Here is a 26,078-nt window from a genome sequence, read left to right on the forward strand (position 1 = left end):
AGCTCACAAAGTGCTTGGCAGTGCCACCTGAGCTGTTACCAGGAATAATGTGAATGAGGCATTCCTGGTACTTTAGTATATTAAAATTACCATTTTAATCATGCTGCTGAAAGGAAGGAAGGAAGAAGAATTATTTTGAAGCAGAAGGAGGTTGGTGAAGTTGCCTTTAAACCTCCCCCATGCTGGGAGAGTGAGAGCCAGGGCCTGCCAAGCATGAGGTGTGTGACAGACAGCCTTCCTCAGCTGCACACACTGCTCCAACAGGGGAACCACCTTGCACCCCTGCTCTGCCACCCTGTGCTGGGTGGGCAGTGAGTCTGGGACAGGCTCTGCTCCTTCTCACCCCATGGGAAGGGGGTGGTGTCTGCAGTCCTGCTGCAGATGAGGAGAGCATGAGGTCCCTGCTGGTGCCTGCTGACTATGCAGGAACACAAACATTGCCTTGGCCCTGCTGGCCCAGGATCAGTTTGCTGCTGTAACAGGACTGGAGTGGGACAGTAATTTGAGGGGTCAGGAGGGTGCCAGCTGCTGTACTGACGCATATATGGAAATTATATGGTAATGTTGCTCTTTTCATTTATTAAACAAACCCAAAGCAATCCTTTTTGCTTGTCTTCAGCTACCATTTTTGCTAAAAATACCATATGAACTAATCCTCTAAATAATATTTTCATAAAGTTCATCTCTGAATCAGTCTCCTAAATCTAAGTTTCAAGGAGCTGGCAGTTAGTCGGAACTTCTTGTTTACTGAAATTGGTCTGTTCCCCATCTCCTCATCTCTGTGCAGAGGAGCAGATGTGTGGGACTGGAAACCCTTGCTACCCTGAAGGATGAAGGGTGGGCCTGCATCCAGGGGTGCTATCCACCCTGGCAGCAAATGGCACTATCCCAGATGTGCCAACAAGGCCTCCCAGTTTCCCCTTTCCAGCATGGCCAGCAAGGAGCTGGGGGAGCAGCAGTGCTGTCCCTTTTCTGTGGTTGATAATGTCCCTCCGTCATGCAGCAGCCTCGGCTCTTGGCCACTGCCTGTCTGCCAGGGCTGAGCCAGGGCTGCACTCCTCCTGCTGACACCAGTGGGAGCAGCCCTGCAGCAGGAAGAGCAGTCTTTGCAGATGCATTCCAGCTCCTGGGCTTTCTGCCTGCTGTGTTGTGGTGACGCTCCCAGGGACCAACTCTCCAAGATTCCTGCTCCCTGCACGCCCCTCACTCAGGCTCCTCTGTCAAGGCCTGGGTTTGGTGACTGAAATCTCAGCCCAGAAATACAGAATTCATCTCAGGGGCTTCCTTTGCCAGCTCCATTATTTTACCAGGCCCAGCTCCCTATGGCACAGGTGTTACACTTTCCATTCAGTGGCTCCATGGGAAAATGGATACAAGTACTGCATCTTTTTCAGGTACACTCAGCTTGAACGGCCTTTGTCTCAGTTCATCTCTTTACTCAGGATTTGGGGTTCTTAGACCAATGTAAACAATTTCTTCATTTTTGAATTTGTTGAATCATTCTTGCTTTGCATCTTCACGTCAGATATTTACATCTTTATGGTTTTTTTCTTAAATACACTCAGATACACTCAGGAGCATTTGCTAGGGGAAGGAAAATAAAATAAATCCTGTGTAATAAATACACTGACATTTAAAATCAAATAAACGTTAAAACAACTGAGTAACTGAAGTACCCTGTGGTAGGGCCACATACCCAAAAATGTCCATTTTAAGTAGTGTGCTAATAGCTGGATCATGAACAGAGAGCAGGTTCATCCAGCCAAGCGGCCTTATGAGAGTAGTCTTGTCCCTCTTCCTATTAATAAAGCATTTTAATAAAGCAGGAGGTGAGAACCCAGCTATGAAGAATTCCTCTGGGTAGATATTGTGCAGTCAGGACAAGGGACACGATGTTACAGCAGAGATAAACTACAAAAACAGAGTGAACTATAAATAGATTGTAACTGCTAAGGGTTTCCAAAAGCAATGACAGGGAGAATAGAGAAAGGCACTGAGAAATTATCAGTTCCCATCCATCCTCCCAGGATGACTTGAACTTTCCCTGGTCCATTTGGAGTGTGCTGGATCTCTGTTGCTGCTCTGAACTCACCTTCATCCGGCAGCTTTTTTTAGTTTCTGCAGAGCTGTTTCTCAGTTATTTTTCACTGGTGTTAAAAACAATTTGCTATTGTCTTGGAAAGACAGAAACCAGAAATCTGTTGAGATTAGATAAATTGTCACATAAATATAAAATGTATATTTATTCTCCTATGTGGACTTCGATCGATTAAGTCTTAAGGTTCATGGGGTATTTTGAACCTGAATTCTTTCGTACATCAGATCATACTGCTTCTACCCAAATCTGCCCATAAGATGGGCACTAGTGGTCTGGGGGAATTTCTCTGTTACTTTCTTCTCATGTGTATAAATGCTGGCATTTTTGTTACACTGGCCACCTTAGTGGTCTTTTACATTCCTGAGAGTTCCCAGCCAAAAAAATGCAATAGAAAGGCTAAAAAGAAAGAGGCTTGCTGGAAATACTGAATGTAAAAGTAAAACTGAGAAACAGTATGAAAGTAAATAATTGAGTCCAATGTTAACAACCGTGCAAGGGATTTCATGAGTTGGGTTTTTGTTTTCTCCTTTTTTAAAAAAATGGAATTCCCTTTTCATAAATAGTTAGGGAAGTAGATAGGTAGAGAGGGGGGACCCTCAGAGCTCTCCATTGCACCGACACAATCACTGATAAGATTTAAAAGTTTCATCTTTATTCTCACAAAATGGATTGATAAACTTTAAAGTGCTTTTATTAGTATTTAGAAATGCTGGCTTCCGAGCTTCCTGGAAACTGAGTCATAGGGGTGGGATGTGCAACAATGAGGAAATCACAAACAGAACCGACATGATTTTTTCTGACTTTCAAGCAATACTTGAGGCATGTGCAGCTGAGAGGAAGCAACCTTGTGATTTACACCTGTCTGATAACATGAGAGGGAACATTTTCATTTTATTATACCTTTACACCCACCTCTGGAAATACACCTTGTTTGCTCCATTGTTTAAAATATCCTCTGGTGAACTTGGCTTGTCTTATCTTATGGCTGAAATGCTTGCTTACTCTGAGTCATTAGCAAGGAGCCTGATAAACGTGCTGTGGAATTATGGCTTATTTGTCTGAACAGGAAGGTAGAGCCTGGTGTAACCTCTTCACTGACCTCCAGGGTGACTGATTGAAAAGAAAAATGATGAGGGAAGCCACATATAGACTGTAAAAATGGGTATGTAGGAAACCTTTTTTTTCTGGCTGCCTTTCCTTCAGCTGGCCTTGAGGAAACTGGTGAGCCCTTTCAGTTCCTGATCCAGTCTCAGACCCTGAGCTGAAATCCTGGCAAACACAGGAATCCTGTTCCCACCCCTGTGTGCAGAGACACATCTCTGCTGCTTTCCCTCAGTACGCCGAGAGTCAGGGTATCATCTGCAAGCACCCAAATGTGTGGTACCTGATATTCTCCAACAGGCAAAGATGAGTGGTGTGCAGCCACCCTGGGGGTGAAACAGCACGGGGTTTGGGTAACAAGGCACAATGGGATGCAGCAGGATCCCGCTGGCCTTGAGCAGAGACTGCTGCACGCCAGGAAAGAGCCTGTGCAAGGAAAGGTGTCAGGGAGGGACACATGGTGGCTGCAGAGAGGACGAGCCTGGGGGAGCCCCAGGGGCTGTTGGCTCTTAAACCCCAAGTGACCCCCACCCTCTGCACCTTGGCAGTGGGAGGAGAAGCTGAGGGGGTGAGAATGAGCACACACTGCAGATTTAGGATGGCTTCCTCAAAATGACAGATATAGGCTGTCCTCAGAATGGTCATGTCTGATTTTTCCTATCCGATGAGGAGAGAACAGGAACCTCTTTGCTACTCTTTTGCTTTTCCTTTCACTCTCCATGTTTTTCCCCCCTCATTTTGATTTTCCCTTCTTTCCACATGTCTCTATTTTCTTCTGCTGTTTCAGCTGCTGTTCTAGCAATGAGTACAGATTCCTCTGGTTGCTGTATTCTACAGTTTCAAGTACTACATTTATTTATATTTGTTCCTGGGAATCAAGACAGTAAAAATAGCTTACAGTCCATGGAAATACTGAGGGAAGGGAGTATAATGTATTGTGCATTGCTTTAATGAATTGCCAAAAGGTGGAAACCCTGTTGATTGGAATTGACTTTTCCCATGTCTCAAATTCAGCCTACAGCTCACTAAGTGATCTGGAGGTCTGGGAAAAGACATTTCATGGTGTACATTTGCCACCTTTTAGAAAGAAAAAGAGGAAATCTGGGAGAGGAAGAGGGAGATAAAAGAAGAAGATGAAAGGGGGTGTGGGAGGAAGAAGAAAGATAATAAAGTGAAGGAAAAAAAAATCCAATAGCAACAAAAGCCAACTGTCAGAGAAAAAGCTACAAGTATTTTAGTGTCCTGACCTGGAATGTAACTGTGCCATGTGTGGGAGAGGGGAGCCTCAGCCTCTCTAACTGCCCCAGAAAGTGGTCTCACTCTGATCTGAAAAATACACTATTTATTTAATCTTCAAAACTGAGCTCTCCAAAATTGACCTCTCCAAAATTGAGCCTTTCTACTTCTTGCCATCTTCTGCTGTGAACCAAGCCCTGCCATTAACATCTGTGCAGTGCACTTTGAGCTGCCACTGCCTGGTTCCCTGTTGCAGTCTCTGCTGCGGGGTCCCAGTGAGCAGAGGCTCAAGCAGTCCCCAAATGCAGGGCTGTGGAGATCCCCAGCCCTTCTCCTGGCATGGAGAGCGGAAGACAAGGCTGGTGTAGGCAGTCCCCAGGCCCTAGTGTGAAGCTGACTGCTTTGCACCCTTGCTGGTTGGGGCTACCTAGTCGTAGCAGTTTTGTCTGGGGGACAAACATTTGGTACAATGTGATGCTGCATCAAGTGAGATAACAAGCAGGGTGGATGATTGCTGCCCAGGCTTGTTCACAGGCACTCTTTTATTCAGCAAGAGGCATGTATCTGTATGGATCTTAAACCTAGGTTATGGTATTCTGCAAACTTTATCATGGAACTGCATAACTTTATCAGTGCTGTTAGGTAGGATGGTGCCCTCAAGTGCCTGCAAGCTGGGTGATGTCACTGCCCCGCTGCTGACAGTGCTCCAAGAAGGACTTTGAGGTTCATAAGTGATTATCTGATGCAGTGGCAGAGGTTATCCAGGGTGTTGCAGTAAAGTTTTAACTGTCCAGGATTCAGTCAGAGTAGGTATTCAGCAAGATGTCTCACGCTGTCATGCAGGCATGGATGAATGGTAATCTAGTGCCACATGTGTACAGGGAGTGCATGTGCCTTCCTCTCTAGACTACATGGTTTTCATTCCATGTCCAAAATAGCTGTGACATTTGGGCTGCTAAACAGAGCTCCAAATGAAGATGCCTGTGATTGTAATTTAGTTGTACTTCTATATCTCTATTTTCTCTGCTCCCCTTTCATCACCACTTCTGCACCTTCTCTTTCCCTGGCTTGCTCCCTTTACACTCTTCCCCCTCCTTCTTTCTGTTCTTTGAATCTATTTTTTACTGCTTCTGCTCTTCTCATCAGCCAACATCTTCCTTGGCTTTTCCCAGTAACAAAGAGCATAATTTTTTACTGTATGCATAGGACAGAATGTTTAAAAGGATGACCTAGAGATCTGTTCTCAAAAATTTAAAGGCATTCTTTCATGAGGTTACAGTTAGAGGCTTTGTGTACAAACCCATCATCTTCCTGTCCCTAGATGTGCCCCGCTCTCACAGCACATGAGGCCGAAGATCCAGGAAAAGAATGCAGAAGGCAGGAATGGCTTGCTGTGGAATAAATGCAGCAACGCACACTCTCATGCATCTGTCAAAGTGATATTTTAGATTTCTTTGACAAACTGGAGCCTTGCAGTACACTGACATGGTGGCAAATACTGATACGCTGGTTTTGGACAGAGAAGTTAAAATACATGTTAACACTGAGAAACCAAGTTTGCCATGACACCACGTATGCCAGGTGGTGGAAATGATTTCACTGAATGGATCCTTGCCTCTATGACCAGCAGTGCAGCTGCAGGGAATGTTAGGGAGGATCCCAGATCCTCTGCCTTGACCTCAGCACTGGTCTCTCTCACAGGCTTTCTGGCTTCTGGTCTGACAGACTGCAGTGCATGTGCTGTCCATGAGCAGGGCATAATGGACAGGGATGTGTGAAATTTTGACAATGGGCTACTAGACCCATTGTCTTTTAGGGAAGAAGGTAACTCCAGAAGCAAGGTTGCAACATGGACTGAATTCTGCCTCAACTGAATCTAGCTCCACTGATTAGCAAAGTGTAATCACACCAATGGATTTCTGAAACAGGAGGAATGTGGGGCAGCTGCGTTGGTGCATGGCATGCAGGGGGTTAACACTCATGATTCTGAGTTGAGCTAAATTTCTGTAGTGTAATAGTGGAAGGTGTCCCTGCCCATGGCAGCAGGGTTGGAACAAGATGATCTCCAAGGTCCCTTCCAACCCAAGCATTTGTATGATTCTACGGTAATATTCAACAGGGACAGCACCAATATTTTTTAATTGTGTTCAGGCTTGAAGAGCATTGAGTGTTTAATACACCCTTGGTTGGACCTGTGAGAGCAGCACACAGTCTGATTATCAGGGTCTGTCCCTATTTCTTGTCTTTTTGGTATTCCCTACATAACACTCTCCTCCCCAGTCACTGGAAGCTGCTGGGACAAACATCACCTTTGACATCTCAGCATGATTGACTTCCCAGTTAGCCCCGCTGGGATAAAAGAACTTCTCTTGTTTGAAACCAGCCGTGAGAGTGTTCCTCATCCCCACCTGGACCCTAAGCTTGAGTACCACAAAATAGCATAACCAGGCCTCCAAATTCTCTCAAAAGCATATTCTGATGCAAGCACAGGAGTGCACCCACATAGAAATCTGCATCTTTGCAGAGCTCACACCACAGCACTAGTTTTCATGCCAGATAGCCTGTATAGGAATCAAAGCCTTCCTTGATTTGCACCGGTTTTTAAAATTGTACTCTGTTTCAAAACTGTAGACACCCATAGTCAAGGCTGTTCGTAACCAAGGACAAGGGATTGCAGGAGACATCTTTGATAGATGCTGTCTCTCTGCTCCTTCTCCCAAGAGAATGCAGTTGCCATGGACCTCATGATTCTGAGGTTCAGAAAACCCCACTATTGAATCTCTGATTTTATCATGGTGTTGTGCACAAGATATGCTCACGTGCACCCTGGTCCTGGCTCCCTCTTCCCTTCTCCCCCTTCCTCAAAAAGCTGAGTAGAAAAGTGATGTAACTTGTTTTCCATTCATTTTTGTGAAAGAAACACCAACATTTATATATATATATATAAATTATTATATTTTATATATATTTATATTTGAGAGATTTTGTGGAATGAAATTTTACAAGGTCATGTAAAAGCCTTGAACAGGTAGATCAAACTTTAAGGGAAAAAAAAAACCCTTGGATTTTGGTGTGTTGCAGTTTGTGACCCTCCCTTTATTTATGCTACAGAAGGAAAAGGCCCATGTGGATTAGGTGTGTACAGATGCTGTAGCAGTGCCTTGGAGAAGTAATTAAACTTTGCCCGTACTAATTTCTATTACTGGAAGGAAAGACTATAGGTATTTTGAAACCACTTTCTTTCTGTCCCTGCCATCCTGCAGACAGCCTGCATCACTCACTGATGCTTTTTGCAACAACTCCTGGGCTCTTTCCCATTTAACTCTGCTTTGCACATTAATTTATCGCAGGCGCTGCGGGAGCTGCCCTTGGCGGCTCGCCCGTCCCGAAGGAGTTAACGGGGTTTATTACATAATCTGTTTAACACACGGGATGAATAGGAAACGCACGCCCCTCTCTCTTCTCCTGCAGTCCGTGAGTTCGCTCAGCCCGGTGCCAGCCCGGTGCCCGCCCGTGTGCCCGGCTGTGCCCGCATGTCCGCCCGCAGCCGAGCCCCGCTCCGCCTCCGCTCATGCCCCGCCGGCACCACACGCCCGCGGGTCTGTCTGTCTGTCCGTCCGTCTGTGCGCGCACATGAGAAGCGAGGAGCGAGGGGAGGCGAGGCCGTCCCGTCCGTAGGCAGCGCCGGCAGCCGGTGCGAAGTGTGAGCGAGAGCTCTGCCACCTCCGGGGCTGCTGCAAGCGGACAGACCGCCTCGCATCATGCCATCTTTCGATGAGGTTTTGAAAGAGGCCGGGGAATTTGGAAGATTTCAGAAGAGGGTCTTTTTCCTCCTCAGCCAGACAGGCATAACTTTTTCTTCCCTGTTCGCCAGCGTAGTTTTCCTGGGGCGAGCACCAGGCAACTTCTGGTGCAGGATCCCCGGGGCAGCCGAATTGAGCGAGCGGTGTGGCTGGACGCTGGAAGAGGAGCGGAACTTCACGGTGCTGCCCCTGCTCCTGGGGAACGAGTCGGCCGCTGGGCAGTGCGAGAGGCTGGATGTCACCTGGGACGCCTCGGCCAGCTGCAGCAGCCCGCTCGGCCGCTATGGCAATGGCAGCGCGCCGCTCGCCCCTTGCCGTGGGCACTGGGTCTACGAACAGCCCCGAGCATCCATCGTCGGCGAGGTAAGGAAACACCCACCCTCGGACCGCTGGTGTCCATCCTGCTGTGGGATTGCAGCAGTAAAATGCGAGTGCGAATGCAAGGGCTGTTGCTTTGCTGGCTGCTTTTCCTGTGCAGGTTTATTTAATTCTGAATCACAAGCAAATCCAGACAATGAGTATGATCAAGTGCCAGCAGCAAGCTTTTAGGGAAAGGTGAGCTGGCATGAAAGGCGGCTGTTCAAAGTCAAGTGCCCACGCTAAGTCGAATGCCCTGCAGAGATATTGCTCTGTCTATAGAGGAATGCCAGATTAAAGCAAAAAGTTAACTCCTTGCAGCTGAGGCTTCAGGTGCTCAGTTTCAGGTTTGGTGGTGTAAATTCCAAGTGTACTCTATGACAAGGATCAATGCAGATTATCTCTTCTCTGTATTTCCAGTATTGAACATGTAAGTTTGCAGGTAATAAAAAACAACAGGTGGCAGACTGCCTATCTGAGATCTGGCAGGAGTCAGCAGAAGTGATTGTGCTTACTAAAGAAGAAAAACCAAAAAAAACAAACACGTTTTTGTCCAAAGCTATCATTCAGCTTTTCCTGAATATCGGTGTCAGAGAACAGCAGGCTATTATCACTAGTTGTAAGCACTGGCAAATGCAGTGATTTTTTAATGAGGCTGCAAAAGGACAGTGAAGATTCTTTCCTAGGAGACCCTTTGTGTAATCTGTAAATGTGCCACGGGTGTGCTGTGGTTTGGATTCAATATACAATTCTGCACGCTGGGAGTGTGTGTTTTAGTGTAATTCTGACAGCAATTGTCACTCGTGTAGTGATGAAAAATCCAAAGTGTGCGTAGAGGGATTGGCTCAGTAATAGTCAAGGAGGACTGCAAAATGTGTCAGCACAGTTGAGGGCTCTGGTTCCTCCCTGTCTGGTGAGCCTCCTGCTGTGCTTTTTAATTCGGTGCTTGCACTGGAGCTGTGTGCTCCAAAACAGGGAGCTGGGCACAGCAGGCAGAGCCCTGAGCAAACACTGACAGGAGATGCTTATCCCCTCCTTCCAATTCAGCATCCTTCTCCCATCCAGCTGGGGCTGCTGTATCCTCTGCTGGGCTGTCCCGAGCAGCAGCGTTGTTCCCTGAGCAGCTTCAGGCGGGGTCTGTGCCCAGGAGAAGAGAAATCAGAGCACCTGACTGGCCCTGAGCAAAGGTTCAGATCTGGCTTTCGTGTACGATCTGTGACATCAAGGCTGCTCAGAGGGCTGCAGATGGCATGCAGGGAGTTGGTGTCAAACTTTGGTCCCTAATGATGATGTGTCTCTGCCCACGTTGACAGGGGAAGGCAGGGAGGGCACACAGTGGTGCCTGGGAGCTGCAGCCTGGCTCTGGAACAATCCATGGGACATGGATGCAGTGGGAAGTTTATACTGCTGCCTCCAAGGTACCTCTGCTGGGGGACTGCGAGGAGTCACACCTTAAAAATTAAGACACAGAGATTCTTTTTCTGTTCTTGTCCCTTTTTTCCCCCCTCCAGCCTTGCTGCAGGTGAAGGCACGTGGGCTGTGTCCACAAGATCATGCTCAGAGTCTGTTTATAGCAGCACTTTGTGTATCTAACAGAGCCACTGTGATTTTCCAGCAGCATGGGTACAGCTATGGGAAAAGGAAACAGTATTTGTCTTGCAGCAATAAATGGGAGTGAAAGGTTCAATGTTCTCAAGCAATTATCCCATCCATCTTCACTTTCTTACTGCCTTCTTTGCTGAGAAGACCTTTCAGGACTAGGGAAGGGAGGAGGGATGAATGGATGATTGGGCGATTGGGCAAGCACTCCCACCTAAGGTCCCAAAGGTGCACATTGGGAAAACCTTGGAGTAACAGTCTGTAAGTCTGGGACTGTTTCTCCCCTCTGCCAGTGTCACTGTCACTCCTAGAGACACTCTTGCTGGCTAGGTCCACCTCAGATGGAGGTTGCTGGGCTGTGACCTGTGCAACTTGGAACCTCTTCCCAGTTTTGCAACATTTTCTGGATAAATCATATCCCATGAGGCTCAATTTCTTAATCTAAAAAAGGAGGCTTGTGGCATGCGTGTCCTGACTCAGTTGCTCTGGGATCAGCTCCTAAAAGGGGCTTGATATCTTATTAATGAGTTATATATCCAGCAAAGACAATTTATATCCCAGATTTAATTTAGTCTCTTTTCTTCCAGCTGAGTCTCTAATAAAGCGTGACTCAATTTAGGCTCTGTTTAATTAGCTCACCAAAGACTTCTTTTCTTACCCATCTACTTGTAAATGTTTCATTCTGTCCATGATTGCAGAAATGTTTCTTTCAGCTAAAGATTTCTGGCATGTCTTGTTGAATCAGCAGTGGAAGTGACCAGGGAGACAAAGTCAAAAGGAGGAGTTACAAAACAGCCTCAGGATTCCTGTTCAGGGAGAAAGAGAGAGAAGGGAGGGAAAAGTCAGTGTACTGAAGGAGTTCTTCCAGGCCTATGGCAAGCACAGCTCCAGTGTGGATCTGCAGTGTGACAGGGGATTTAGAGGCCAAAAGCAGGCATGCAAAGCCTTCTCTTTGGATAGATGTCAGATCACACAGGAGGTGTGGCAGCCAAAACACAGGCTATTGCTGTAAGCTCTGAGCACCCTTCAGGAGCAAAATCATGTGGCTGAATTTGTGAGGAGTTGTGAAATAAATGGCTCTGTAGTACTTCAGTGCTCACTGGCCATTCTCTCATCTTAGACAGCTGTCTTATGCAAAGGTGTTCACAGTAGCATCAGCAGAAAGAGGCAAAGGGAAACAGGGGAGTGTGAATTGATACAAAGCACACAGTTCTTTGTAAGTACTGCTTGGGGTGCCTGCTGCATCACCTACTCGCAGGACTACACTGCAGGACTCCCAGGTATCAGTGTTGGGGGTACAGTGAGGTTCTGGGAGAAGGTATGTTGTCATCTTATTGCAGGGGTTCCATGCTATTGTCTCCTTATTGCAAAAGTTCCATACCTTCTTGGTGTTTCTCATGGACAGCTCCTCCAAGCACTGACTCTTTCTTCTTCACAAAGCAGCCAACCAGTTCCAGTTCCTTTTGCAACCAGCCACCCCACTCTTTTATAGCACCCTTCTTCTCTTTGGTTACAGCTGTGGCCTGTTAAAGTCAGGCCTGTTTCTAATCTTTGATAACTGGCCCAGCTGCAGCTCCTTAGGGGTAAGATTACACTCTACACTATCTTTATTTTCTTATATTCTATCCCCCTACAAATGTGCAGGACTTTCCTCCTTCAGCATTTGAGAAGAGCAATTTGTATTAAGAAGTCAGCACAGGAGCAACACATGGCAAAGCCAGTTACCTTGTTCTAGTGATGGGCCATGCAGTTTTGCTAAAGATTCCCTCTTAAGATCTTGTGGTGTCCAATGGGCATATATATATGAGAGTAAGTCCCAACCTCTGCAGTTGTTAGTATTCAAAAACATAATCACAGAGCGATTATATGCGGTGCTTTTTATTAAGAGCTCTGGGTGTCAGGAGTATATTCAACCCAAATCTGACTCCGACCATGCATCTGAGATGATCATGTTTTTATACTCTATTGTTATATAACTTTCACGTTAACTATTAAACTTATATTGTTCAATTGTATACATAGATTTCAGCTAAGCTTAGCCCCCCTCTGAATTTCCAACATAGTTTCTCATTATTCTTCTTATGGTTATATAATAATTATATTTAATTACTAAAAAATCATCACATCTAACAATTATATAATTTATCATACTGCTTACGCAGGTGAAGTTGATCTGGGAAAACACAAAGCTTAACATTTTAGATTCTATCTTTAACTTTTTCCAGGGCTCCACTATCACAGTGACATGGCCATGGTCTCTGTGCTCCATTGCTTTAGGTCAGGCTTTTCTGTGAGCGCAATCCAGATTTCAGAAAGTTGTCACTGGTGCTGCACACACAAACCTGCACTGTGTTTGAGGTGAGCAAACAAGACTTGGGTCGACAGGAAGGTTTCAAGATATCATTTTGAGACACAGCTGAATCGATGTGGTGGAGCTGTGCAGAAGACCTTGGCCCAGTGCAATCAGCTCTGGTTTAATTGAGTGTGCCTTGCATATCTCCCTGTGTCAGCAGCAGGATGGGAATGCAGTGGCTATTGAGATTTTTCTTGGAGAGGGAAGCTGACAGGGTGAATAATCAAGGTAAATCAATTCCTGAGTCATGCCAGCTGGCATCTGAAATGATGCTGGTCCTAGAAGGTGGCTGGCACTGCTCAGGAGGGAGGGCTGGTGACAGCAGCAGGTGCTCAGAGGGAGGAGGGAAGGGAAGGATTGTGTTGTTTCTGTGCAGCAGCTGGAGATGGAGAAACAGCAAATGTGCTGGGAGGTTGCAGTGGACTGGAGGGTCACAGCCTCATGCTCTGGCCCAGGGGTCTGGAGGGGAGCCAGGTCACCCCCTGACCTCTGTAGCACTTGAAACAGAAAGTGTTCTGCCTGCCAAGTCCAGGAAGTGAAGGACCCATGTATCCAGGACATACAGAAGTCAATAAACCTAACTTTTCCAGGAAACTGTGCTGAAGAGGGGGTCATTGATCCTTGTGACTTCTGGGCTTTGGCACTTTGCACTATTATCCCTGAGAGACAAATCAAGCAGTTTGTGACAGGGTGGCTGGAAATAGTGTGCAAAGGAAGAACCATTTTTTTCAGACCTTTTTGTCATTGGTGACTCTTCAAGGCTTGGGCATGAGATACAATTGTGACTGCAGTGAAATGGAATGAGGTGGTGGAGGAAAGGAAGAGGGAGATCTGTGTGGTCAGCAGCAGCTACAGCACAGACGGGCATATTTTAGGCAGCATTGATTTCAGCCTTTGCTGGCAGGAGTTGAGCAGAAGGGACAGATTTCAATATGTCCTGTCTGCAGCAAAGCTTCACACTGTAGATGGTGCCACTTTGAGCCCTAACAATACTTTGTTGCCGAAGTGTGAGGTCTGAGGTGGACAGATGATCATCTGAGCATAGCCTATTGCACCTGCTGGAATCAATCTTCTTACTTCTCTGCTTGCCAGCCATCTCAGAAAATACCAGTCAGCATTTGCAGAGAAACCTGGAAGGAAACAAAAATAATGTTTGTCTCATGGTTTTTAGTCCCTCAGAGAATGAGGTAACATGTCAGTCAAACTCAGGGTGGAAGAAGCACAGCTGATCCTTATGCTATTCTCCTCCAAGAGAATAAACAGCTCAATTTACCCTCAAATTGTTGATCTAGTGTGACTGTTGTTATTGGCATGGCAGTGTATCCGGTCTTATTTTCACTGTCATGGTGGGATTAATATTAATTAGGGGAGGGAGAAAGGGAAAGGTCACACAGAGAGCAGAGGAAGAGGCAACTGGTGAATTTCCTCTGAATGAAACTCTGACTAAGATTTCTGTGTATGAGAGGGGTGGAGCAGTTGCTTGCAGGGGTCATGCCAGTGGGGCTGTGTTTCTTCCACTGCCATCAAACCCTGGTAACTACTTGAGGGTTCAATTTTTTTTCTTATTATTTTGAGGACAGTTGCTGCTTTTCTCCCATTAGGAGATGAAGACTTTCTCTACCTCTTTCTTGCTTTATTCTTGAAGAGACAGAGAAAAGGGAGAAGTACAGAAAAGGCCTTCAATGGCAGTGAAAGGGTAAACCAAACTCTTTTTGGTCACTTGGGTGAATGCCACTTAAAATGTGTGTCTGGGCTCTGGACATGCTGCTGCAATTGGGCTGGGGAATCACTGTAAAATTCTTTATTTGCCATAGAGTTTAATCCATTGTTTTGTAATTTAGTTGTAACAGGCAGTAAAGCTCTTCAAAACTCCTCCCCAAGGATGCTACGTTTTGAGGAGCTGTTAATGGCATGTTGTGATTTAAAACAATATATTTCTACAGGGATCTGTCTGCTGAAGTGAATAAAGGTCACTCAAGCACCAGGAATTACAAGTTTGTGGTTAGTCTGCAGGTCAAACTGAAATGGAAAATGTTGGCCTTGTTCCAAAGCCATGAAGAAAGGAGAAGTTGCCACAGTTCCATATTTCCCAGTCATTAGTCATGTACAAGCTCATCCAGTTGCCACTCCTTCTTACAGTGATTGCACCACTGAGGAGCTACAGGGAGCAGAGCAAAGCCTCTTCCTTCTCCCAGAGAGATCTCACTTGGGTGCTTTGCTGCTCCTTTATGGATCAGTGAAGCACCCAGCACTGTTCCTCCCAGTCACAGCACTGCTCCTGTAAATCTAAGCATCTCCTTGGTGCCCAAGCCTCAGCACGTGTGCAGACATTCATGACAGGGTTGTACTTCCAACCAGCAGTGGCTGGGCTGCAAGGCTGGCAGGGAGGACAGAACTGCTTTTTCCATCTGTTAAGGACACTCTAGAAGAATGTCTGGAAGGAGCTGGTTCCTGATGCCTGTCTGTGCTGGCAGCACCTCATTTCTGCTTACAATGGCAGCTCATTGTCACAGACATATTTTATGATAAATCCTTTCAATAGGATTTTTTCTCCTGAGAAGCCTCAGAGGAAAAGAAAAACAATAATTCTCTGTTGCTGTGGAATGCAACAAGTGCATCTTTGATTGGTCTCATGTAGTTGTTTTTAATTAATGGCCAATCACAGTCCAGCTGTCTCAGACCCTCTGGTCAGTCACAAGATTCCCTTCCCTTCCCTTCCCTTCCCTTCCCTTCCCTTCCCTTCCCTTCCCTTCCCTTCCCTTCCCTTCCCTTCCCTTCCCTTCCCTTCCCTTCCCTTCCCTTCCCTTCCCTTCCCTTCCCTTCCCTTCCCTTCCCTTCCCTTCCCTTCCCTTCCCTTCCCTTCCCTTCCCTTCCCTTCCCTTCCCTTCCCTTCCCTTCCCTTCCCTTCCCTTCCCTTCCCTTCCCTTCCCTTCCCTTCCCTTCCCTTTTTCTCCCCTCCTCTTTCCTCTTAATACTTTCTTCTCTTATTTTAGTGTAGTTTTAATATATTATTTTCTTTTAATATAATATATATCATAAAATAATAAATCAACCTTCTGGAACATGAAGTCAAGATTCTCATCTCTTCTCTCGTGCTGGACCCCTGTGAACACCACCACAGTTCATCACCAAGGCTAAGAGAGAACAGTGAGGAAGTGGATAGTTTCCCAATTTGGGCAGTTTTTCAGTCAGCTCCCTAAATGGAAAGGGTGTGTTCAGATGCACAGTGGTTTGTGTCCTAGAGTGGACAGAATCCTGTAGGGGAGGCCAGGACTGAATGCAGAGGTGAGCTGCAGGGCTTTGCTGGGTGCTGCACCAGTGCACTGAGGGGCTTGGCTGAGAGCACAGCAAAGCCAGGAGGAGGATGTGCCCTTAGCTGGGGCTGGCAGGCTGAGCTAGGTCACTTGCTGGGTGATTACAGTGAGGAGCCAGCTTCTAACTCTCTGGTTTCTAACAGGGTCTGTTGGGGTGTAGCCAGCGCTGTACAGAACAACAAATAGGCTTACAATCAGGGGAAGAAAACCCTAAGGCTTTACATCACATTTTCATATCCTTCTCTCCCTGCCCTCTGGCACTGCAATAAATGCTTTAGCATTTTCAGAAGTGTAAACATCAGCCTATGCATGGAGAGCTGCATGAATGTTCAGAAGGAGAGAGGAGGCACCACACCACTGCCTTTTGTGGAGGCTGCTAGCAAGGAACGTGGGAGGTGTTTGGGAAGGGTGTCATTAGCACTAAGGACTAAGCAGGCAGTCGGAGAACGTGGGTAAACTGCTGCAGATTATTTTGGTCCAAGGGATGCACATAGGGATAACTTTCGTGCACAAGCAAGTCAGGTCACAGCTGAAGCACTGAAGTGGGTCTGACAGGCAGCCCGGACAAAGAAAAGGTCTCTGCGGGGTGTTCAATTCTCTTTTAAAGGTTACATTCCCCTCTAAAGGTTATGTTTGCAAATGAAAAACAAGACATTAGCAGCGTGATGACTTCAATGCTAGGTGCTACGTCAAGCAAGCAGAAGTGCTTATCTATATCAGAATTTATTTAAATACTTAGAAAGTGACAAAGTGCAGGGCTAACTTAGGAGAACAGTTAGTGTACTGTGGCTAATCTTCACAAAGAGCCCTTAGCTCCTTAGGAAGTTTCCTGTATGGTACTATTTCCTAGAATATATACAGTATTTGACTACATTGTTAGTGTAGAGGTAGTTTCAGCTGCTGCATAAATAGTAGGAAATTGCTGTACAGATGAAAGAATCCTCTCTGTTAAAGATACTTTCCCCTTCCTTTCTGGTATCCATTTGTTCTCCTGCCTTCTTTCATGATAGTTTATTCCTTGCTTGTTTACAGTAGAGAGAGATAAAATAATTTTTAAAAAACAGGTTTTTTTCAGCTTTTGAAAAGGGGTCAAGGAGAGTCCCAACATCTGTCATCAGCACAGGCAATTGCATTGCTATTTTAAAAAATCTTCTTTTAATGGCCATTCTCATAAATCCCTACTGTTTTCCAAGGATGCATCTTTTGATACCATTTGCTAGCATTGTCATAGCTTCAAAGAGCAAGAGGTTAAGCAGCATTTCAAATCTAAAAGTGCTGCTCCATGTTCAGTCTAATTTAGGAAAGCTTTGGAATTGCCTTTGAGTATGACAGCTGAGAGCAGGTTTTATTCTTCTCAGAGGTTTCTGTGGCTCTTGCTCCAGATTTACAGAAGTGGAATCCGGGTGCTCATAGCTTGACTTGGCTGACAGATGGCCAGCCAGGCTCCCTGGAGTAATGGGGTTGACATCCAAACCATGACTTTGTTTAAATTCAGTGGAAGTGGGATATCTACCAGGTTGCAGACCTGTGAGGTGCCCCTTGTATGTCCTGTGTGATCTGAGACCCCTGAGATCTCAGACTCTGGGCACTGCAGCATGCAAATGGCTGGGATGGAGCTCAGGCACAGGACACAACATTTCAGGGTCTGGAGAACTGGGAATGGCCAAAGAGGCTGCTGTCTCCCTAACCCACCCTGAGCCCACTCTGCTCAAGCAGGGTGCTTGAGCCTTGGTGTTGGCATGTGCTGGTGAGCACAAATGTGGCACACTGTGTGTGCTTCAGCAACCAGCACCTTGTTGACAATTAAAAAATTTCTTGCAGCTCACATCTGAAAGCAAAAGGGTCTCTCTAGGTAAATGCTGGCAGCTGCTGTTGTCTGTGGCTTCCTTTGGTCGTGAGGCCTCATTCTTGCAAAGATTACTCCAGGCATGGATTGAAATCTCTGAAATCCCAAATGGTCTGCAGTAGTTAAATGTCTTTATTCTCCAGAAACAACTACAGTAATTTCCACTGCCATGCTGCCTATAGAATTACTTCCATTTTAGTTTAATTCTAGTTTTAGTTCACAGTCCCTTCCTTCCTCTCAACCACTTTTCCCTTCCCTTTGCCTTCTCTCATCCCCACTCCCATCCCTAGCAGTGCTAGGCAGTTACAGATGCTGCAGTATAAGGAACAGAAAAGTCTGGGAAAGCTTCACAAGAAAACACATATTCAGTGTGTCTGCAATTGACCCGAGATCTGTTTTCAGTTTCCTTGGAGACCACATGTTTTTGCTTTTATCTAGAAGGTACTAAGGAGAATAACTAAACTAACAGATTTCTCTAAGATGCTGTTTTCACTGGCAATAGCTGCGGACCCTTATTCTGCACCAAACAAAGTCAGGACTCTGCCTTGGCACCATATTTAACAGTGCTGCTTGCAGAAGAGCAATTTGCTTTCCAAATCTGGACAACCGATGTATGCAAGGCAGCATCCTCTTGGCAATGTATGAAAGGCAGCATCCTCTTGGCAAGGAGGAGCTCTCCCTGTTCATGAGCACTTTAAGAGTGGGCCCACCAAGTGCTTGTTATTGAGCAAGCAAATCTGAGCTTCCTCTTCCCCTTCGATGTGGACCTATGCAGTTCAGTAATGTTTTGCCCTGAGGGTGACAAATGACTCACCTGGGTGTTTATGTCTCTCCCTTGCTCCCACAGTACGACCTTGTGTGTGGCAATGCCTGGATGCTGGATCTCTCACAGGCCATCCTCAATCTGGGGTTCCTGGCTGGGGCATTCATCCTGGGCTATGCTGCTGACAGGTACAGGATGAGCTCATACTTTGGTTTGTTGGGAGGGGAAACCACTCTCAGTATCACCTGCAATAGGCTCGTGTCAACGTTTTGCAGGTTTAATTCTCTTGGGATAGATATCTCCAAACTGAGTTAACAAAACCCAGCCAATGTAATCTTTGCTTTGATTTGGGCTGGAAACTTTATGCAGTTGTAATTACTGGTCCTGTTTAGAGCTTAAAATGCCACAAAATGAGCTTTTCTTGTGGTTTCCAAACTTTTCTGTGCACATCTGGACCCAGAAAGGGCAGAAAGACACGGAAACAAAAAGGAAGCAAAGAGGAGCTTTCAGGCTGATGTTTACTGAAGGATATTTAATAGGCACCACTGATGATCTCCACTTTCTTTTCCTTTTTCAACAGATACGGCAGAATCCTCATCTACCTGCTCTCCTGCCTTGGGGTTGGGATCTGTGGTATCATAGTGGCATTTTCACCAAATTTTACTGTATTTTTGATCTTCCGGTTTCTCCAAGGCATGTTTGGCAAGGGAACATGGATGACATGCTATGTGATTGGTGAGAGCTCTTACCCTCTTTCTTTCTTGTTTATGGAAAGTAAGGGATTTTTGGAGGACAAAGACTCTGGCTGCATCCGCTTGTCATTGTATTTTCTCTTGGCAACAAAGCACTGGCCTGGAGTCAGCAGACAAAGAGTAACCCAAATCCATCCTGGTTAATGCATTTGTCTTCCAATGATTAAGAGGTGGGGGAATGGATTATTGATATATAAAGTTTTTGTTATTACATGGAAGATCACCAGGATGATAAAAACTCTACAGAGCAAGCCCCAAACAAACCGGATACACAAACAGGGACATGGTTTATTTTGGCAGAGTCTGAATGTCCTACACAGATACTCAGAGGAGTTAGCTGCTTCTCCTCACTGGGAGGACAGCTTGGCTGGCTGCTTTCATTCTTCAGCTAACTGTCAAGGCTGGACACCAGGGTCCATATTAGGATTATTATTTTCCTGAAATGAGAAAAGAAAGGGAGGTTTTGTTATAAATAGCATCAAAGCAGCAGGGATACAGAATCTTTGGTAGATTATAATTTATCAGTCTGTAGTCTATAGCAATGAAGCTCCTTGGACAGCAAGCTTCCTTTTGACGAGGAAAGGATATTGTTGTGGTGTCTTGAGTGCCTGCCAGGTTCAGTAAGGCAGTCATAAAGCATGAAAAAGCCAGACATTGAGGAAAGCATCCTGCAAGAGACAGGATGCCAGATTTACTTAAAAATAAAACCAGCCATTTGGTGATCTACTGTTATAATCCAAAATATAGTGATAACGTTATATAGGGTGTAGCGCTGCTGTTGTCTATGAGGCCTGTGACAAGTGTTTAAAATTCCTGGTGGAAGTTAGATGAATGGGGGTGGAATTGCAACCAGACATAAACACTTACAGTGAGACCTGGGAGCACTGTGGTGATCTATGTGCAAACATACCAGTCTAGCCCTTTTAGTACCTGAAGCCCACAAGAACCTTGTTTTTCTGGGCTAAGTTGCACTGCTGAGCAGCTCCTGTCCAAGATCCAGGGAAAGGACCAGAAGCTGCTTTTCCTCTTACTTCCATGCACATGGCTTAATTTTAAACTGAGATCTTATCTTGAGACTTTGGCAAGTGCTCTAATCAGCAATATGTTTTATGACAGATCCAGGGCTTCCTTAAAATGGCCAAGCTTTAACAGAAAGGAATGTTTTTCAATGCTCAGATCAGGCTGCCTGACTTTAGGGAAAGATTCAGAGATCCTGAGAACCTCAGGAACACTATATTACTGCAGGCCTAAGCAAGGTGCCTAACTCTTGGATAGAGTGATTCCTTCCAAATCCCTTCAGGGATCAACTCTTATCTCCCGGGATCACCCAGAGTATTTGCCAACCTAACATCTTTTAAGAAACATACATGTATAGATCATAGGTTTGTTTGCACCAGGAGGGAGTTTGCTCTTAATACATTCCCAAAGCTCTTGATCTGTGCTTCAGGCTGCCCCAGTATCCTCCCTTAGCTTTTCCATACAATCCAGCTCTTTTGGGGGCAGTGCTAATCAGCTGTCCTTAGGCAACAGAGTTGCCCCTAAGCTATGCAGAGGTGATGGATAATCCATAAAAATGGTCATGCTGTGATATCTCTCTGCATTGCCAGCCAAAACAAACCATTGTTACTTGTACATTTGTGTCTCCTTTAGCAAAATAAATAAATAAATAAATTTAAAAGAAAATGTTTTCTGCATGTTGCAAGCCAAGGTAATACCCTCTGCTTTTACTCTGAAGGTGTTGAAGTGAAGATTGTTTTGGAAAAAACAGGAGACACTTTTTCATGCATTGCTTACCTCAGTTGTGACCAATGCCTGAAGAAATGGGATGGGATATTGCCTGAAAAACGAGCATGGATTTCAGAGCTATTAGACACATTCACAAAATAAAAAATCCACCAAATGATTTAAAAAAAAACCCAAACAACAAAAACTAAAACTTTTCTAATAAATAAACAAACCAGACTGTATCATACCTTTCCCTCTGAGCAACCATGATATGGTTAAGCTCTCCTCCCCACAGATGCCTTGTCCATGTTACCTGCTGTGAGCAGCCTCTGCCTGAAGGATCCCCTTGTCTGGGCATGTGCCAAAACTGCACCAGGGAGAGTGCTAAGGATTTCCCACCAAGCACATGATCATGATGCAGTCTCAGACCCCTGTTGTGGCCCCATGTGGTTCAGGAGCAAACACAAAGTCAGAAGCCCCTCTGGCTGGAGAAGGGTGGGTGAGCTGATGAGCTGGTGTCACTCGTGTTTGCCCTGGACAGCCTCAGTGAACGCCTGCACTGCAGAAGACAAAATGCTGGGCTAGACACAACTGTGGCCTGATACACCATAGCCTTCCTTATATTTCACCTCTAATAATTTATTTTCGACTTGGGTTTGTTTCTGTGTTATTCATTGTGGCTTTGTCTCTGCTCAGTGACGGAGATCGTTGGTTCCGATCAGCGGATGGTTGGAATTGTGATTCAGATATTCTTTACCCTGGGAATTATAATTCTCCCTGGAATTGCATACTTGATTCCCACCTGGCAGGGGATCCAGCTGGCCATTTCACTGCCCAACTTCCTCTTCCTGCTCTACTATTGGTAATGTTGCAGTCATTGCTCTTGTCATTATTGCTATTGCTATTTGAGCACCTTGGGAGTCCTGCTGTGGCTCCAAGTCTCCAGAGTGGAACATGTAGGTTAGGAAGGAGATATTTGCACATTGTTGACTATGTAATTTGTAATTCCTCTTTAGTGAATCACAGACATACATTACTCTAGTTTTTCTGCCCATAGTTTGCCTCTCTGATCAGCCACAACTGGCCCTTCACAGAACCCTGCTCTGTTTCATACGTTAACTTGACCAAAGTTGGTTTTTCCCATCAGCCATGAGATCCCACTTCTGCCTCCCATTATGTACTTAGTTAAAGTTTGACCTTGCCCTCAGGTCCCCTGGGCTGGGCAGTACAGCTGATGAGAAAGCAGAGCTCTAAGCCATGGCAAACACCTGTCTCAGTGCAGCAGTCCTGGGGGATGGATCCCAAGAGACTTACCCATGGAGACTCCTCCTGAACTGCCTCCTTAAACACTGCCTGCTGTGAACCTTAAAATAGTGCATCATCTTAACCCTAGGCTAGCAGAAACTGAAGCACCCATCAGTGGTATTGCTTTGTGTTCAGTTTATCAAAGGAGTAAATGTTTGTGAGTGTGTATCTTACAGTGATACAGCCAGAAGCTTCCTGATCTGCCTCTATGTGTTACTCTACGTGTTCAGTGTTGGCTTTCATTGTTGCTGTTCTACAGGAACCTTCTTTGCTTGTTGGTTATACTTTTGACAACCAATGTGCAGATACAATATTAAAGTTTCTGATTTTTCAGCTTTGCAGAGTATTGATCTTCTTTCTTGCCCACTAGGATCAAATATTTTACAGAAGGCTGACTGGAAAAGCAGTCCTCAAAAGAGTTTTTGTGTCCCAAAGACTGACAAATCTGTGTTTTGTGTTAACACAGGGTAAAAGATAAAAGATTTTGGTTTACTTATGATGTTATAAGGTAAAAGCCTTATTTACAACTTTTGTGTTCTTACAGGGTGGTTCCTGAATCTCCACGTTGGCTCCTGACACGCAAAAAGGGAGAGAAGGCATTGAAAATCATGCGCAGCATTGCAAAACACAATGGGAAATTTCTCTCACCCCATTACTCAGAGGTACAGTCATGTGTTTGAGTTAGAGTTTTTTCCAAAGCTTTCTTAAGCTTTGGAAGGTTCAGTGGTGTTAAAGTGCATTCTCTCTAAGGGATGGACAACACTCTTGAAGAGTCACACCAGAACAGTTTGTTGTCAGTCACACAACTACTTTGTTAATTGCAAGATGGGAAAAGTGAACTAGCTGGAAATATACAGGCTGAAAAAAATAAGTTTACAAAACAAGGAATCAGGTCTTTCTTTTGTAACATTTCCACTTTAAAAACTTGCGGGAAATATCAGAAACTAACCTGAGGGGCAGTGGTGTTTCATGGCAGTTGCCATTTGATGTGACAGAGTGAGTGGAGATAGCATGATCCACTTTCCTGGCTCTTTTTCTAGAAGTTCCTTTTACAACTCTAAGAGAAAAGGAAATTAGATTTCAAGAGGGAGAAAATACATCCATCCCAAGAGGGGGAAAATACACTGCAAAGTTCACAACTGAGGAAGCTCTGTCTGAGATCACTATTCACAAAGTAGGATAATAAGTGTTAGAGTCACAGTCCTTTGGCCAGTGGTTATGACGGAACTTGAAAGGACTCATGCATTTAATGCAAATAATGCTGCTGTGACATTGCACCACTTGGCTTGTCCTGTGTTTGTAGCAAATGTCTGGCTCTCAGACCATGATTACTGCAGCACTGGACTTATGGTTCAGTGAGAACAGATGTGGTTTACTGGACTGATTAAGGTCCCTTTCAACACAAAACATTCTATGATTCCTGTGCTGGGACCCCAGAGCTGGATGCAGCTGTGCAGGTGGGCTCTCAGCAGAGCAGAGGGACAGAATCCCCTCCCTGGCCCTGCTGCCCACGCTGCTTTGGACGCAGCCCAGGATACAATTGGCTCTCTGGGATCCAAGTGCACATTGCTGGGTCATGCCCAGCCTCTCACCCACCAGAACCCCCAAAGTCCCTCTGGGCAGGGCTGCTCCCGGTCTGTTCATTCCCAGCCTGTGCAGATCCCAGGGGTTGCCTGGACCCAGGCGCAGCCTTTGTTAAACCCCTTGTTAAACCACATGGGATTATGAAAGGACATAGAGCTGTTGGAGTGAGTCCAGAGGAGGGCTGTGAAATGATCAGGGGCTGGAGCACCTCTCCTGTGAGGAAAGGCTGAGAGAGCTGGGGGTGTTCAGCCCAGAGAAGTGAAGTTTCTGGGGAGACCTTAGAGCTGCCTTTCAGTACCTAGGAGAGAATTACAAGAGAGCTGGAAAGGGACTTTTGTCAAGAGCATGATGGAACAGAACAAGGGGGAATGGCTTCAAACTGAAAGAGGGCAGGTTTAGATTAGATATTAAGAAGAAAATCTGCTCTGTGAGAGTGATGAGGCACTGGAACAGATTTCCCAGAGAAGCTGTAAATGCCCCATCCTGGATAGTGTTCAAGGCCAGGCTGGATGAGGCTTTGAGCAGCCTGGCCTAATAGACAGTGTCCCTGCTCATGGCAAGGAAGCTGGAGCTACATGAAATTTAGTGCCCCTTCCAACCCAAACATTGCTATAATTCTATGAATCTATGGTCTTTTGCTGGGGCATATACACCAGTGTGATTCCCACATCCAGGTCAGAATTATGCAGTGCCAAGGTGCCCCAAGTCATGTACCAGAAGTTTGTGCTTCTGCAGCTTTCTCTCCACGTTCAGCCCCACATTCCTACACCCACTTCCTCTCTAAACATCAGCATTTTCAAAGCATTATGTCAAAAAGATGTGTCTTTCCTTGTTTTTTCTTTAAAGTTGTATTTATGTTTTGGTTTTTTTTTCAAAAGTGTCCATGTTCATGACCTCAAGCCACTCACAGCTGTAACAGATTAACCTCCACACATCCAGATTTGCACTGGATCTGTTCCTAGGATCTTTTTAATATAGAATCTCTGTCATCCTTTTGCTGTGTCCAGGGGAAAGAGAGCTTCTCCAGGAAGTGCATGGGTAATGGATCAAGGGTATTTCTCACATTAACTAATATCAGACTTCTCTTTCATGAAGCAGCTCCAGAATTTCAGGCTAAGTTCTGCAGGTGTGGAGGCTCAGGAAGAAGTGAGAGGCATTATTCCTCAATGCACTTGGGCTCAGATTTTCCAGTATATCTGTATCAATTTCATCAGCCAAGTCTCTTACATGGCTCTGGATGTTGCAGCTTTCGGTTTTTGTTGGCTTGCAGAAACCACAGATGACCTTTATATGAAAAAGGATAAACATTTGCTGCTTTTGCTTTGTGAGTTATGACACTGGTATAGGCAATGCCAACCAGAACTTATTAAACTAATTCTAAATTATAAACTCTTTTTTTCCAGTTGGATATATTTATTCTATCATGGAGAGTTTTTCAAACTAATTTTCTAATTCCTGGTCTCTGTCCAAAACCAGAATGAACTGCAACCCTCTGAGTAGAGCTGCTTCTTAAGAGAATTGTGGATCAAAACCTGTCCCTTTATCTACAGATTTTTTTCCTACCCTATAGAATATTTCTAGACATGTATATTTCTTGCATACATTAATTTACATATGTAAGTGTTATATACATACACGCATGTATAAGCCTGCACAGCCCATGAAGAATTAAGCATGTGTAGAACTGTGTACACAAAAATAATTGTGGGAAAACTGATATGTAATTTTGCTGGAACATGACAATGTGAGGGAAGTTATAAAGGGTTTTCAAATCTTTGGAAACATGGGCCCTGTCACTGAATTCCTGACTGCACTGCTGTGAATAGCAAAGCTCTCCTTGACTTCACAGAACAAAAAGAGGATTTTTTCCCCTGCAAAGTGTTGACTCTCCATAGTGCTTTTTTTCTTCATCTATAAAAAAGTGCTCAGTCATGCTGGGGGTTATTTTGACTTTATTAAGACATAAGCATACAAGCGGCAGTTGTGCTGAATTTATCTTTAGTCTTCTAGAAATCTAAAACCATATTTGCACAAAGTCACAACTGATGGCTGGCAGCCTGTTCTTATAAACAACAGACATGGCAGCTTTATAACCATATTATGGAGAGTCCAAGAGCAGTGCAGAAACCCAGCAACCTCAGCCTGCCTCACTAAGGACTCTGGCATGCAGCACAAGTGGCAGTGCTTTGAAGAAAACTTTTGGCTCTGGTTACAGAAGAAAAGTGAGAGGGAGTAGAAAGGA

At 45.2% G+C, this 26,078-nt stretch overlaps 1 protein-coding gene across 2 annotated transcripts in view; it reads left to right on the forward strand.

The window, feature by feature from the left end:
* Positions 1 to 7,866: 7,866 nt before the first annotated feature.
* Positions 7,867 to 26,078, forward strand: part of SLC22A3 (solute carrier family 22 member 3) — a 30,291-nt gene continuing 12,079 nt past the window's right edge. The window contains exons 1-5 of one of the 2 annotated variants that reach the window (XR_012579623.1): positions 7,867 to 8,601; positions 18,555 to 18,658; positions 19,051 to 19,205; positions 21,644 to 21,809; positions 22,797 to 22,914. Coding sequence is in view for 1 of the 2 variants with exons in the window: in XM_005488084.4 (XP_005488141.1) it covers positions 8,197 to 8,601; positions 18,555 to 18,658; positions 19,051 to 19,205; positions 21,644 to 21,809; positions 22,797 to 22,914 (948 nt within the window). In the remaining variant the exon portion in view is untranslated. The remainder of the gene's footprint in view (positions 8,602 to 18,554; positions 18,659 to 19,050; positions 19,206 to 21,643; positions 21,810 to 22,796; positions 22,915 to 26,078) is intronic. The other variant, XM_005488084.4, reaches the window with a different exon arrangement.

The sequence above is a fragment of the Zonotrichia albicollis genome, chromosome 3, assembly GCF_047830755.1.
Source record: "Zonotrichia albicollis isolate bZonAlb1 chromosome 3, bZonAlb1.hap1, whole genome shotgun sequence".
NCBI lineage: Eukaryota > Metazoa > Chordata > Aves > Passeriformes > Passerellidae > Zonotrichia > Zonotrichia albicollis.